Source organism: Enhydra lutris, unplaced genomic scaffold (genome assembly GCF_002288905.1).
Source record: "Enhydra lutris kenyoni isolate GAN:26980312 unplaced genomic scaffold, ASM228890v2 scaffoldscaffold6, whole genome shotgun sequence".
NCBI lineage: Eukaryota > Metazoa > Chordata > Mammalia > Carnivora > Mustelidae > Enhydra > Enhydra lutris.
In genome coordinates, this window is record NW_019154090.1 from 628,201 (window position 1) to 640,253 (window position 12,053).

Below are 12,053 nucleotides of genomic sequence, written 5' to 3' on the forward strand. Positions count from 1 at the left end.
CCAGAACCTCTGGGAAATGTGTCAGACCTTCCTGGGGTCTCTGCTTGAGACAAGAGAACAGAGGGCTTGGGGGAGGCAAAGGTGTGCCTGCATCCCTAGCAGGCTCCCCTCCAGCTTGGCCAGCAGTGCTCCCGCTGAAGGGGCCTCCCCCGGAAGGCTCTGAAGGCAACTAGTCTTTCCTTAAGGTCTCAGAATGCCAGAGAGCCTGGATGGTGGTCCCATTTCAACACTCATGTGTTTGCAAAAATGATACCTGGGAATTGCTCCTTCCTCCTCTGTGAACCAACCTCACCCATGGGCCCACTTCACTGTCACATCAAGCCCTGAGAAGGGCTCCCCCAGGAGGGGACATGCCCCGCTTAGGTGGCACCCCATAGTCTGGGGCTTTTAACAGGATGAGAGCACACAAGGGTTGCTCAGAGGCTAGTGGAGAGAGCCAGCATGGGCAGCCTCTCTCTTTTTGTGATGGAAGTGGTCATGCCCCCCGCTGTGAACTGAGGAGGTGGGCTCCCCCTTCATCAGCCTGGGCTCAGCGGGAGTGGGCACACTCGAGGGAACTGCAGCCACCTTAGGGCACACTGGCTGAATGCTGGTGCTTGTAGCTAATGACCAGGCAGAGGCAGGGTGGTGGAAGTCAGGAGTGTGGCCCCTGGGCCGTACCTGTGTGCACAGGTGTATGTGGGGCATAAGCGGCACTCCATCCTCAACATTCTAGATGATGACTTACAAATTAGACCATTCTGTCTGGAAAAGGCCACATGGCCTCTAACTTTGGAACTAAAAAAGGGCAAACAGCACAGCTGATCCAGCACCATGGACAGGGCTGCTTTATGCGCCAAGTTCCTGGGGAGAACAGTGTCGGCTGCAAACTGGGCCGATCTCAGTGGACCCCACAGTCCTAGGCAAACGTGGGAAGAGGCTGGATGTGGTCAGGAGAGGCACCTGCAGCCAGCACCGTCCAAGGGAGGCTGCAGAGGAGGCTTCAGCGAGTGGGGGCAGGGTGAGGAGTGTCCATGTGGAGTGCGCAGGGGCCTCTCTGTGACTGAGGAAAGAGTCCTTTGGCTTCCCAGAAGAAGGTTCCAGAATGACACCCCCCACCACACACACACAACCATGGTTCCCTGGCTAGGGGAGGCGACCTCTGCCTACTCCCCCTCAAGAGGACACCCTGCCATCTGTGTCCAGAACCTGCCCTCCTTTGTTCTAGACTATTGGACCAGTGTCCACTCTGGGCTCAGGTCTCTGTCTTGCCCTGGGGGCCATCCTCCCAGGTCCTTTCTGGGGTCTGCAGAAGGAAGTCCAGGCCCCTTGGGGTGAGTCTCTCAGGTCTCACCTCTCTGACCACCTCTGCCCCTCCCCCTGCTTCAGGGGCCTCTGTTCCTCCCTTCTGGGACTCCTCCAAGGTCCAGTTCAGGCCCTCTCTTAGGAAGTCTCCCCAGATGCCTCCCTCTACACGCAGGGACCTGGGTCTAAGGGGTCCTCATTACTGGCCCACTTAGAGGCCAAGCACATAAGGTCCCAGTGGGCTGGGCCTTAGCAGAGGTTCTACTAAGGGCCGGTGCCCATTCCTACGTCCTGCTCCTAGGTGTCCAGTCCAGAGGTTCAGCTGGTAGGAATCCAGCTGGGGCCAGGCGCTGGCAGAGCTTGGGGATCCAAGGGAGAGCTGGGGGCTGCTCAGGCGCTGCCCTTGTCTTAGCAGGGGATAGCCAGGGGGCCGGATTCCCTGGTCAGGGCACGCGGGGCTGCGGGAAGGGGGGCCCGGAGGGCCCGGGTGGCAAGAGGCCCGGAGCAGCCCGTCCTCTTCATCTGCTCTCTCCTGCGTTCCCTCTCCTCCCCGACGCCGGCGCGGCGTCGCAGGGGTTAATGGAGGCGGGGCGAGGCGGCGGGCGGAGCCAGGTGGCCGCAGCGTCCCCGCGCGCGGCCCGGGCCGGCAGGAGCGCGGAGCCGCCGCCGCTGCCGCCTCGGCCATGCGGCTCCCGGGCCGGGGGCCTGGGCTCGGGCCCGCGCCGCCCCTTGCGCGTCTCCCCCGCTGAGCCAGCGCCCGGCCGGGGCGCCGCCCGGCACCATGGTGCAGAAGTCGCGCAACGGCGGCGTGTACCCCGGCCCGAGCGGGGAGAAGAAGCTCAAGGTGGGCTTCGTGGGCTTGGACCCCGGCGCGCCCGACTCCACCCGGGACGGCGCGCTGCTCATCGCCGGCTCCGAGGCTCCCAAGCGCGGCAGCATCCTGAGCAAGCCGCGCGCCGGAGGCGCGGGCGCCGGGAAGCCCCCGAAGCGCAACGCCTTCTACCGCAAGCTGCAGAATTTCCTGTACAACGTGCTGGAGCGGCCGCGCGGCTGGGCGTTCATCTACCACGCCTACGTGTGAGTGCGGCGGCCGGCGGGGGCGCGGGGCGCGGGGGCGCGGGGCGCGCGGCGGGCCGGGCGGGGGGTGCTGTGCGTCCGAGCGCCCGCGTCGCTCACGCCCGCGCCCGGGTCTGAGTCCGGGGAACCGCGTTCCTTGGCCACAGCGAAGGGCGGAGATGCTAGTGCGGATCGGAAGGAGTTCTGGGGTCCGGGCGTCCCGGCCGGGGTGGGGGCGCCGTCCCCCCACCAGCAGCGGCCTGCTTGGGTTGCATCAGCCCCTCCCCCGCAGCTTGGGGGATGTGCGGCGCCCCAGCCTCTCCTCCTCCTCGGCCCGAGGCCCCTCCCCACGGCCGCTGCGCCGAACAAAGGGCCAGCCGGGAGGGAGGGTGGCGCTGTCAGTCCTGCCACTGTCTCTGGACTCCTCGAGGCCCCCTCTGGTCTGGGCGACCCCCCTACTTCCGCCCCAGGAAGGGAGCAAGGGGTGGGGGCAGGGCCTGGCTTACCAGGCCTCAACCCCCAAGCCGCTCACTCTCCACCAAGGGTGAGCTTCTGGGTTGCAGGAATGGGGGTAGGGGCTGTCCTAATATTACACCCCCACACCCCCAGCCCAGGGCTGGGGGTTGTTGACTGTCTTGACCGCGGTGCCTGCATTCATCTTTGGCCCATAGTGCATCCCTCACTCTCGCCTCCACCCAGCTCAGCCCCGACCCCTCTGTGCTGCTGCGAGATGGAGGAGCAGGGAGATGCCCATTCTGGGCTCTGGTTGGACGCCCAAGGGGGGGTTCTGTCCTGAGCCCTCCAGGCCTGGCCCTATGCAGGGAACTCCTGGCTCCCTGGGCAGGGGCAGAGGCCTCAGGCCCACACTGTGTGCACATGAGCGTTCGTGGGTGGCATGTTTGGGCAGGAGTTGCTGTGTGTGGCCTGTGCCATTGGCGTGCAGTCTCTGAGCGGGCAGGCACTGTCCCTCCCACCCCAGCTAGACTGGGGCCAGAACTCGGCCATTTTGTATGAAAGAGGCATTTTGGGATGGGAGTGAGGAACGGATTCTGGGAAACCATCTCCAACCATGTGCTCCCCTGGGACGACAGGGTGTGTGCCCACGGACCTGTGTGTGTGTGTGCTCTGGACTGACCCTCCACGGGTCCATGGGCTAGGGGAGAAGACCCGGGGGGAAAATGCTTGGCTGCTGGTGGGATGGTATCCTGGGGGAAGACCCCAGCCCTGGCAGGTGCCAGCGCTGAGTCACCGTGGGAGGCAGGGGCTTCCCTGGCGCTGTGAGCATCCTCCCCACCCCCTCCCCAGTAGGGCGACTTGTGCCTTTCCCATGTAGGCATGCTCAGGCGTGCTGTTCATCCTTGGAAGAGCCCTGCATCGCCTCACCAGTGGCCCTCCTGTCACCACCTCCCTTCCTGCCTGCTGGGATGGGGTCTGGGCAGCCAGGTCCCCCCCACCCTCACCTCCGGTATGAGGTCAGAGCCCACCCCACAGCCCAGCAACCAGACACCCCTCTCTGACCTGTGGTGTGGCTGCTGGAAGGTTTGCTTGCCTTGGCCCCACAAGTCCCTGGCCGACAGGACAACCTAGGGTCCCCTGTGTGTGGTCCTGTCTTCAGCCCCGAGTGGCTTCTTCTGCCTGGGCCCGAAGTGGCCATCCCCTCTGTGCCCCCTCGGAGCTGCAGCCTCCAGCCCGGGACGCTGTGGGAGAGAAGCCGGGTCAGGCTGCTGCTCCCGTGCGTGTGTGCATGTGCGTGTGTGTCCGTCCGTGTGTCCGTGAGCCAGGACAGGCAGGCCTGTAGCATGTGGGGGCCCTCCTCCCTGCTCGGCCCTTCCCTGGCTTCCCCACCGAGGTCACAGGATGCCTTGAGCTCCCTTTGCCCCCAGCTCACTGGCAGGGGGACCTTTTCTGGGGAGTGGGGGGGGGCGGAGGGGGGCAGACATGGTGGAAGCGGCCGGGTCAGGCACTGAAGTCTAGTCCGGAATCTGCAGGCCTCAGTCTTCGCTCAGGACAGTGGGCGCCTGCTTCTTGCCCCCAGGGGTTGTGGAGATGGGCTGCGTGGGGCAGCTGCTGTCCCAGGGCTGGCTGTGGACTGTCCCTGAACGGCTGCCACTGTTGTTCATCGCCCATCCCCCCGGGCCCCAGGCGTGGAATTCTCCACTGTCCCCAGGCCCAGCCCCACCCCAAATCAGGACGCCCTCACCGCCCTGTTGTTGGTCTCCTGCCCGAGGCTGCGGCCACCCTGGGATCCCCTTGCCCAGCATGGACTGGCCCGTGTGTGGGCATCATTCGTTGGACTCATTAATTAGATAAAGTTCAAGGCCCCCTTCCCTGCCTGGTGCTGAGCTGGGCCTGAGGAAGCCAATGGAGGGCAGGGACCCAGCCTTCACCATCTGTCCTGGCTGAAGGGGGTCCCCAGGGCTGGGGCAACTCTGAGCCCTCCTGGGCCACCGTTCTACAGCTTTTGCCACCAAAGCCTGGCTTCTGGAAGCTGGAGGTGGGCCAGCCCCTCTGGGTGCCCAAGGCTGCCCTGTGGTTCCGCGTTCCCCGCCGACCCTGTGTGGGAAGCACTTTCTCTGAGGACCTGCCTCTGGGAGCGGAGCCGCAGAGCCACATCGGCCGTCACTCCTTCCTGGTGTGAGCTTCTGGAGAGAGCAGCCTTCCCTGAGGAAGGAGGGATCCCACGCCGGGAAGTGTGGACCTGCCTGGGTGGGAGACAGCTTGGACCTGCCCCTCCCAGCTCTGAGTTCCCTGAAGGGTCCCTTCCTCTGCCTGGGTGGGAAGACCCTGCCCCGTGGGACGGTTCACCCCGATTTGGGTGGGCAGCCCAAGCCGCACATGGGCCCTGGGGGCGATCGCTGGGGCCCCAGGTGGGAGGACTCGCACACGTTGTCAGCACTGGATGGGGCCCTGCCCTGAGGAGCTGGGCCGTGTCGGGTGGGGAAGGGTCCGACTCGGCAGACCCTGCTCCCTCCTGCCTGCCCCCGACACTTCAGGCCAGAGTCTCAGGCTTGAGGATCTGTGTGCCCTGAGAGTGGGGGCATCTGTGTGTAGGGGATTTTCTGGGTCTAAGCTCTGGAGTTTTCATGAGTTTCTCAGAGGAAACGTGAGCCACAGGAAAGGCCTAGGCCTCCCTGTTGGGGATGTGGTCCGGGCAGGTCCATGGGGGATCCCTGGATCGGGTGTGACTCCATGCTTGAGGGGAGCTGGGGGCAGTTCCTGCTTCTAGGGTCTCCCCTCCGCGGGGTTTCTCTGTGGCTAAATGTGGGAGTGGAAACGTGCCCGCTGCTCAGATGCTGGTGGGGAAACTGAGGCCAGGCAGGGTTGAGTGAGCTCCGGCACTGTCCTGCTCCAGCTGAAAGGGGTCTCCGCCTTGGAGAGGAGAGTGCTGATCACATGACCTTTCCGACATCGGAAAGCCACTTGGAGTTGTTGGTATGAAACTGTGTTTAAAACAGGCCGAGGAGGGCTGAGCACGGAGGCCGGGCTGAGCGTGGAGGCTGGGTCACCAGGCAGCTCACTCTTTGTGATTCCTTCCACTCGGGCGGAGCCACCAAGCCCTCCCAGTCCTTACATGGCCCCGGCCTCAGGGCTTTCTGTGCTGGGGCTGCTGGGCCCGGTGTGATCTGCTGTCAGCCAGTTGTGGTCCAGGGTCCCAGGGCCTGCTGCCATCCCCTGCACGGCCTTGGCTAACCCAAGTGGGATCACACTCTTGGCCTGCACAGGCTGCCCGCTGTCCCCTCTCACTTGTCTGTCGCCGGTGGGCCACCTGGGGTCGGGGGGGCAGGTGGAGCCCCTGCCCCCAGCCTTGGCCCCGGGTGTCGGCCTCTCTGCTCCTTGGCCCCGAGTGTCGGCCTCTCTGCTCCTTGGCCCCGAGTGTCGGCCTCTGCTCCTTGGTCTGACCGCATTTGAGGGTCGAGGGCGGCTCGGGGAGGTGGCCGGGGTCCCTCTTCTGCTGACGGAGCATTTTGTTCCCAGAAGGAGACGGAGGTCTGCGTGGTTCTGTTCTCTGCCTTCAAGTCGCAGAGCTCCGTCCTCGGGGAGGGAGTGTCCACCGAGAGCTGGAGAATCTTACAGAAATTTCCCTAAAGGTGGGAACGCCAGGAGGGTCGTGCTTTCCGGAGGGGCCATCCTCAGTGGCCTGGAGACCTCAGGCTCCTTGCAGGACTCCCCACCCTCACCAAGTAGTTTCAGCTGAGATCGGACCGTGACAGCACAGTTGCGTCTAAGCACGGTGTCCTCTGTGTCAGCGAGTCCCCCATGCGCCTGTGTCCACAGCCCGATGGGGTGGACAGGAAGCTCGGTCTTCCCGGGGCAGAGCAGAAAGAATCTCGGATTTATCAGTCATCCGTACAAGCCAAAAATTCCAACTCTGGGGACTCGGGGGAAGTGGACTAGTGATGTGGGCACCGCTGTGCGTCGGGGACCCTCGGACCCCAGGTGCCCAGCCTGTGGTGGGAGGTCCAGCTCCGGTTCTGACAAGACATAAGCCCCAGAGTGTCTTCGAGGAAGCAGATTCCGTCCAGACGTGGTGGAGGGTTTCACGAGGGCGTTTCACAGGTCGTTCAGTTTATATGACTCGCAGGTCTTGGCTGTGCCTCTGTGCGCGGCTGTCACTCAGCGGGCGTCTTCGGTCCCTGCTAGTGAGAGCCACGGGGCAAGCCTCAAGAGTGGGCTCCCTAACTGTCCCATGGAAGGAATGGGGCCTGGGGGACTGAGCTCCTTGGGACATTTTATGGAAGACACCAGCAGGGTCTTGGGTGTGGGGAGGGCAGGTCCCTCAGGGGAGAACTTCTGTACAGGACTGGGGGTCACACAGCATGGTTCTGTGGCCTCTGAGTGTCCACGGGGCCTTGGATAGGGCGGGCGGGGCCGGGGCCAAGGCCTGGGGTTCAGGCCCTGTCCTGTTCAAAGGCTCAGGATGCTGTGTGGGCCCTGGGCTGCAGGCTGCTGCCGTTGAAAAGCCGAGGCTTTGAGGTGCGTTGGTGCCCGACCTCTGGCTATTGGAGATTGCCGGCTGCCCTGCACGTGTCTCCGTTAAATATTCTCGGGTACAAATTTAGGATCACTCCTGGACGGACATGGCTGGGTACATGTGTTAGGCCACCTGGCCTCAATTTCCACTTCCTGTCAGGCGCGTCACTTACGTGGCTTGCTAGTCGTGGCACGACGCTGTCCGGCGGAGATGGTTCAGGGGGTGTGTTGGGTGAGGGACCATGAGTGGTGGAGACCCCTGGCTCTGGGCCAGCCTGACTGGGCTCCTGTCTCCACTGACGGCCCCAGACCCTGGACTCCAAGTTTCCTCGTCTGTAGCGTGGGCTGATAACTGTGTTCACTTTCCGTGAGTCGTCGACCAGAAGCTCGGTGTGTGTGACGCTCCCAGAGCTCCTGGCTGATACTCTTGTCTCTGTAGCCGTGGCTCAGCCAAGTGAAAATCCGTGTCTGGCACGGAGGCTGGACAACCAGGCGGACGGAGGTTGGCCTGTCCCGAACGGCTCCCGTGGCCTCCCGCCCCTCAGCCCAGCCGTGGAAGCCCGCAGTCCCGTCGGCCGGTGCTTGGGCCTGGATCAAGAGGTTTGTGGCTGCTGATAATGAGGCCGCACTTTAAGACGCAAGGTCCCTCTGGCACTTCGGACGCTGGTCTGTGTGTTTGTCCTGGGGGATTGGCCATTCTCCTGAAGGAATTTGCTGCTCTGCGGCTGCCTGGGTCTCCGGACACGCCTTCCTGCCCGCAGCAGACGGCACACGTTCCCCACACCCTGAGCCTCCAAACACGGAGGCAAGAACGTGCCCAGCTTGCGGGCTGGTTGTACTAATGGGGTTCCCAAGGCCGCTGGCCTCTGCCTGGGTGTCCTGACCAGCCCCTGCTGTCCTCGGCCAAGTCATGTGGGGACCACAGTCAACGCAGATCCCTCGACGGAGCCCACCCCTGGCTGCACTGTCCGCAGAGTGTGGGAGCCACTGCCGGGCTCAGCTGCTCTCCCTGCAAGCCTGGAGCTCCCACAGCTCCAGCTGCCTCTTAGAACGGCGCCTCCTTGGTGGCCGTGCCCCAGCCATCACGGGAGGAGGAAGTGCGTCGTTTGCTATGGCTGCGTGGCACCTGTCCGCCCACCCAGAGAGGCTGGAGCAGCCCAGCGGAATCTGGGGTGGGATGAAGAGAGTCGTGCAGACCTGAGGTCGTCCCTAGAGATTGGCATCTTCTGGGCTGGGGGGAGGGTTTGGAACCAAGCCCTTGCTCTGGAAATGACTCAGTTTTGCGCCTTGCCCCCTGGGCCCCACACTCTGGAGGGGTGATGCATCTCTCAGTGCCCGCTGAGCCAGTGCTCAGACCATTCCTCAGTGCCCTTCCCCCACTGCGGGTGGTATAGCAGTGGCCCCGACACGAACATGCTGTCCTCGATGACTTCCTGTGGAGGAGTGAGCATGTAGGAGAGGGCCAGGGGCAGACTCGACCTTCCCTAAAGCCTGCCTCTTCCTCATGCGAATTTAAAACGCTGTGGCGAGGGGCGCCTGGGTAGCTCTGTCGGCTCTTGGTCTCAACTCGGGTCTTGATCTCGGCCATGAGTTCAGGCTGCACGTTGGACTCCACGCATGTGAAGAAAGAAGTCACGACCGGAGTCGGAGGGGAGGCGATGCAGGGCTGGTCAGCAAACGGACTGGTCTGGAGTTGGGAGGAGGGGGGCTAGGGCTTCTGTTGTTTGAAGCTGGTCTAGATGATGCTTTTAATTCATCCGGGCCGGGGCTGATGCGCCTGGGACGGCAGGGCCCCTGGATGGGGAGCACTCTGGCTGAGCTGGGACCTGCCTTCCAAAGGTTCTGTCAGACCCAAAGCCTCCCAGGGGCAACTGGACGGTCAATGTTTCCAGAAGAATAAGGTGCTTCCTTTTTTTTTTTTTTTTTTTTTTTTTTTAAGATTTCATTTATTTATTAGAGAGAGACAGAGCAAGAGAGGGAACACAAACTGGGGGAGTGGGAGAGGGAGAAGCAGGCTTCCCAGGACCCTGGGATCATGACCTGAGCTGAAGGCAGATGCTTAATGACTGAGCCACCCAGGCGCCCTGAATAAGGTGCTTCTAGCATGATTAGCTCTGAGTATGTTTGCATGGCAGTGTGCTGGGCTGGGTCCTTGTGGGGAGCCCGTGGGGACGAGGCTGGGAGCACATGGTGGGACCAAGGGCCCGGCTCGGTCACCAGCAGGCGCTGTCTGTGGGTCTGAGTGCTGACTGAGGAACCACTTGTCAGTCCTGCTGTGCACCTGGCCTCACCCTGTCCTGGTGGAGGGAGGGGAAGGTGGCACTTGGGGTGGGGAGGCAGGACCCCATGTGGAGTTGAAGCCAATGTTTTCTCCTTCCTCCTGGGCCCTGGTTAGGGTGGGTCATGGGGGTGGTCATGTCTTGGGAAGGAGGTCTTCTAACCCTTCCTTGAGTCTCAGACAATGAGCATGGATGGGGATAGGATTGTTCTCAGGTTTTTCCCACACCTGCTGTCCGTTGGCCCCCTGATGCTGAGGTCAGGATTCCTGGGGAGCAGTCCTGGGCACGAGGCCACTCGGTGACAAGTGGGGCAGCTGGGATTCAGGCCGAGCTGGTACTGGGCTATGGGGCCTGTGGCTTCTCTAGCAACCCCCACATGTGGTCAGGGGACTCCTGCTCTTGCGGGGGAACCTGCCCTTGGAGGGCTCCGGCTCCTCCCCACATCCCACTGCTTAGCCTCTGGGCTTGGCCGAGGGGAGGAAATGCTGGGGGGGACAGGGCCCTGCCTTTTCCGGCCACTCTGTGCAGAGGCCATGAGGGTTGGGGCCACGGCAGCTGCTTTGGGGGACGTGGGGGTGGGGGAGGGTGTGTTCCAGGCCAGGCCAGAGTCTGACCATGCCTGCGTGACGTGCTCCAGGGAGGGCTGTGTCATCAGGCTCTGCCCATCACCCGGCTTGAATAAAATTAGGTTTCTAATCCTTTGGATTTCTTGGAGTAATTTTGTCACTGTGCAGGAAGTCCCAATGGGAGCCATTGGGCACAGTGTCCCCGGATATCCGTCAGTCACCCGTGATGGTGGCGGGCTGGCGGCTCGTGGCGAAGCTGGCCACGAGGCATCCTCCTCGATGGCTCCCGGGCGTGTGCAGAGCGCCGCTTCCCACCCCCCCCCCCCCCCCCCCCCCCCCCCCCCCCCCCCCCGTTCCTGGCTGGTTTTCTTTTTTTTCCTTTCATGGAACTCGAGAGCTTAGAACGCCCGAGTTTGCTTTTCCATTCAGGCTTGGAAAAAATATTTGAAGGGTTCACAGGAGGAAAAGACCAGTTTCTCCTGGGACCCAAGGCTGGGGGAGGTGGTGAAGGGCTTCAGGAAGCACAGAGAGAGAAGCTGGGTCAGCAGAAGCAGGTGCGGGAGTGGAAGGAGCAGCCTCTGAGCTACGGGCCTGGGTTTTCCAAGTATGTTCACCACAGAAGCAGAGCTTCAGTGAGCCTCCTACGGGGGTGGGGGGAGGGCAGGGCCTGACCTGGCCGTTTCTTGTGCGCAGAAGGGCAGAGCAGGGAAGTGGGAGCCTTTGGGAGCTCGGGCTCTGGGAGGTCCCAGGAAGGGGAGGTGGGAGAGGGCGTTGGCCATGGTTCTGAACGTGAGCCCGCAGGCTGGGCTCCTCAAGGACCCCAAGGCCGAGCAGCTGGCTGGCGCTGGGGAAGGGGCTGGGCGACCCCTCCCCTGGACCGCTGGCCTCCGTCTCCAGCTGCTGGTGGTCCGCGGTGCTTTCCCCCTTTAGTGTTCTCGCTGGCACATCCAAGACGGTCCTCTCTGACATGTGTGGTTTAATGAGCTGAAAGCCAGTTAGCATGGCATGGCCCGGAATCAGGGTCTTCCTTGTGGGCGGCCCAGGGTGAGCTTCAGAAAGCAGCTCTTGGGTGTGGTGTGTTATCTTCTCTGCTGACAGAAATGAGACGCACCCATTGTAGGACGTTGGGAAGATGCTGACAAACGCAGGAAGGACGTTTGTCTCCCTGATTTATTTTCAAGCGTCTGTGCCCATCTAGGCATTTTTTAAACAAGGTAGGGTGCAGACTTCTATCATCCTTTCCTGTGTTAACGATGTACTGTGGCATTTTCCTGTGTTTGGCGAGTGTGGGGCTTTGTCTCTGAGAAGAGTTAGTGGGGTGGGGGTGTGTGACAAGGCACCTGTCCCTGACTCCTCTCACTTTGTGCCCTTGGTGGCTTGAGACCTGGGAGGAGACAGTGGCTGTGGGCTCTGACCTGGAGAGTGGACCCCAAGCACATGCCTTGTGGCCACCCGGGTGGAGGGAGACCAGGACTGGCCAAGGAGGGGTTGTGATAAAAATAGGTCCTGCCTGTGGGTGAGCCCTCTGTCCCTGGAGGCGTGGGAGTGGAGTCCAAGAAAACGCTCCCTAGGCATGTTTTTAGGGGACCATATGGCAGAGCTATGAGCCCGGGAGCATGGGGGGTGGGCCAGCCCAGCAGCCAGGGGGACGGTCTTCAGGGAGGGTCTGGGGGAGACTGATGGGGCTGCAGCCTAGCTGTCCCATCAACTTCTGGGTGGGCAGCCGGGTAGGGGGGGCCTGAGCCCCTGAGTGTTCCTGGGCTCGTTTCCTGGGATGTGGTCCCCCGACCCCTTTGTTGAGCACCTTTCCCCCAAAGCTGATGTCTCCTCAGCAGATGACAGGTCCTGCTAATTGTGTCCGGTCCCCAGAGCTCACAGCACAGTCGTGTTGCTTCCA

The 12,053-nt window shown here is 62.6% G+C and overlaps 1 protein-coding gene across 11 annotated transcripts in view; it reads left to right on the forward strand.

The window, feature by feature from the left end:
- Window positions 1-2,022: 2,022 nt before the first annotated feature.
- The window catches only part of LOC111141924 (potassium voltage-gated channel subfamily Q member 2), a 50,720-nt gene continuing 40,689 nt past the window's right edge, over window positions 2,023-12,053 (forward strand). For 10 of the 11 annotated variants that reach the window (XM_022494783.1, XM_022494781.1, XM_022494786.1 and 7 more), the window contains exon 1: window positions 2,023-2,361. In XM_022494783.1, the coding sequence (XP_022350491.1) occupies window positions 2,066-2,361 (296 nt within the window). In that variant the 5' untranslated portion in view covers window positions 2,023-2,065. The remainder of the gene's footprint in view (window positions 2,362-12,053) is intronic. The other variant, XM_022494789.1, reaches the window with a different exon arrangement.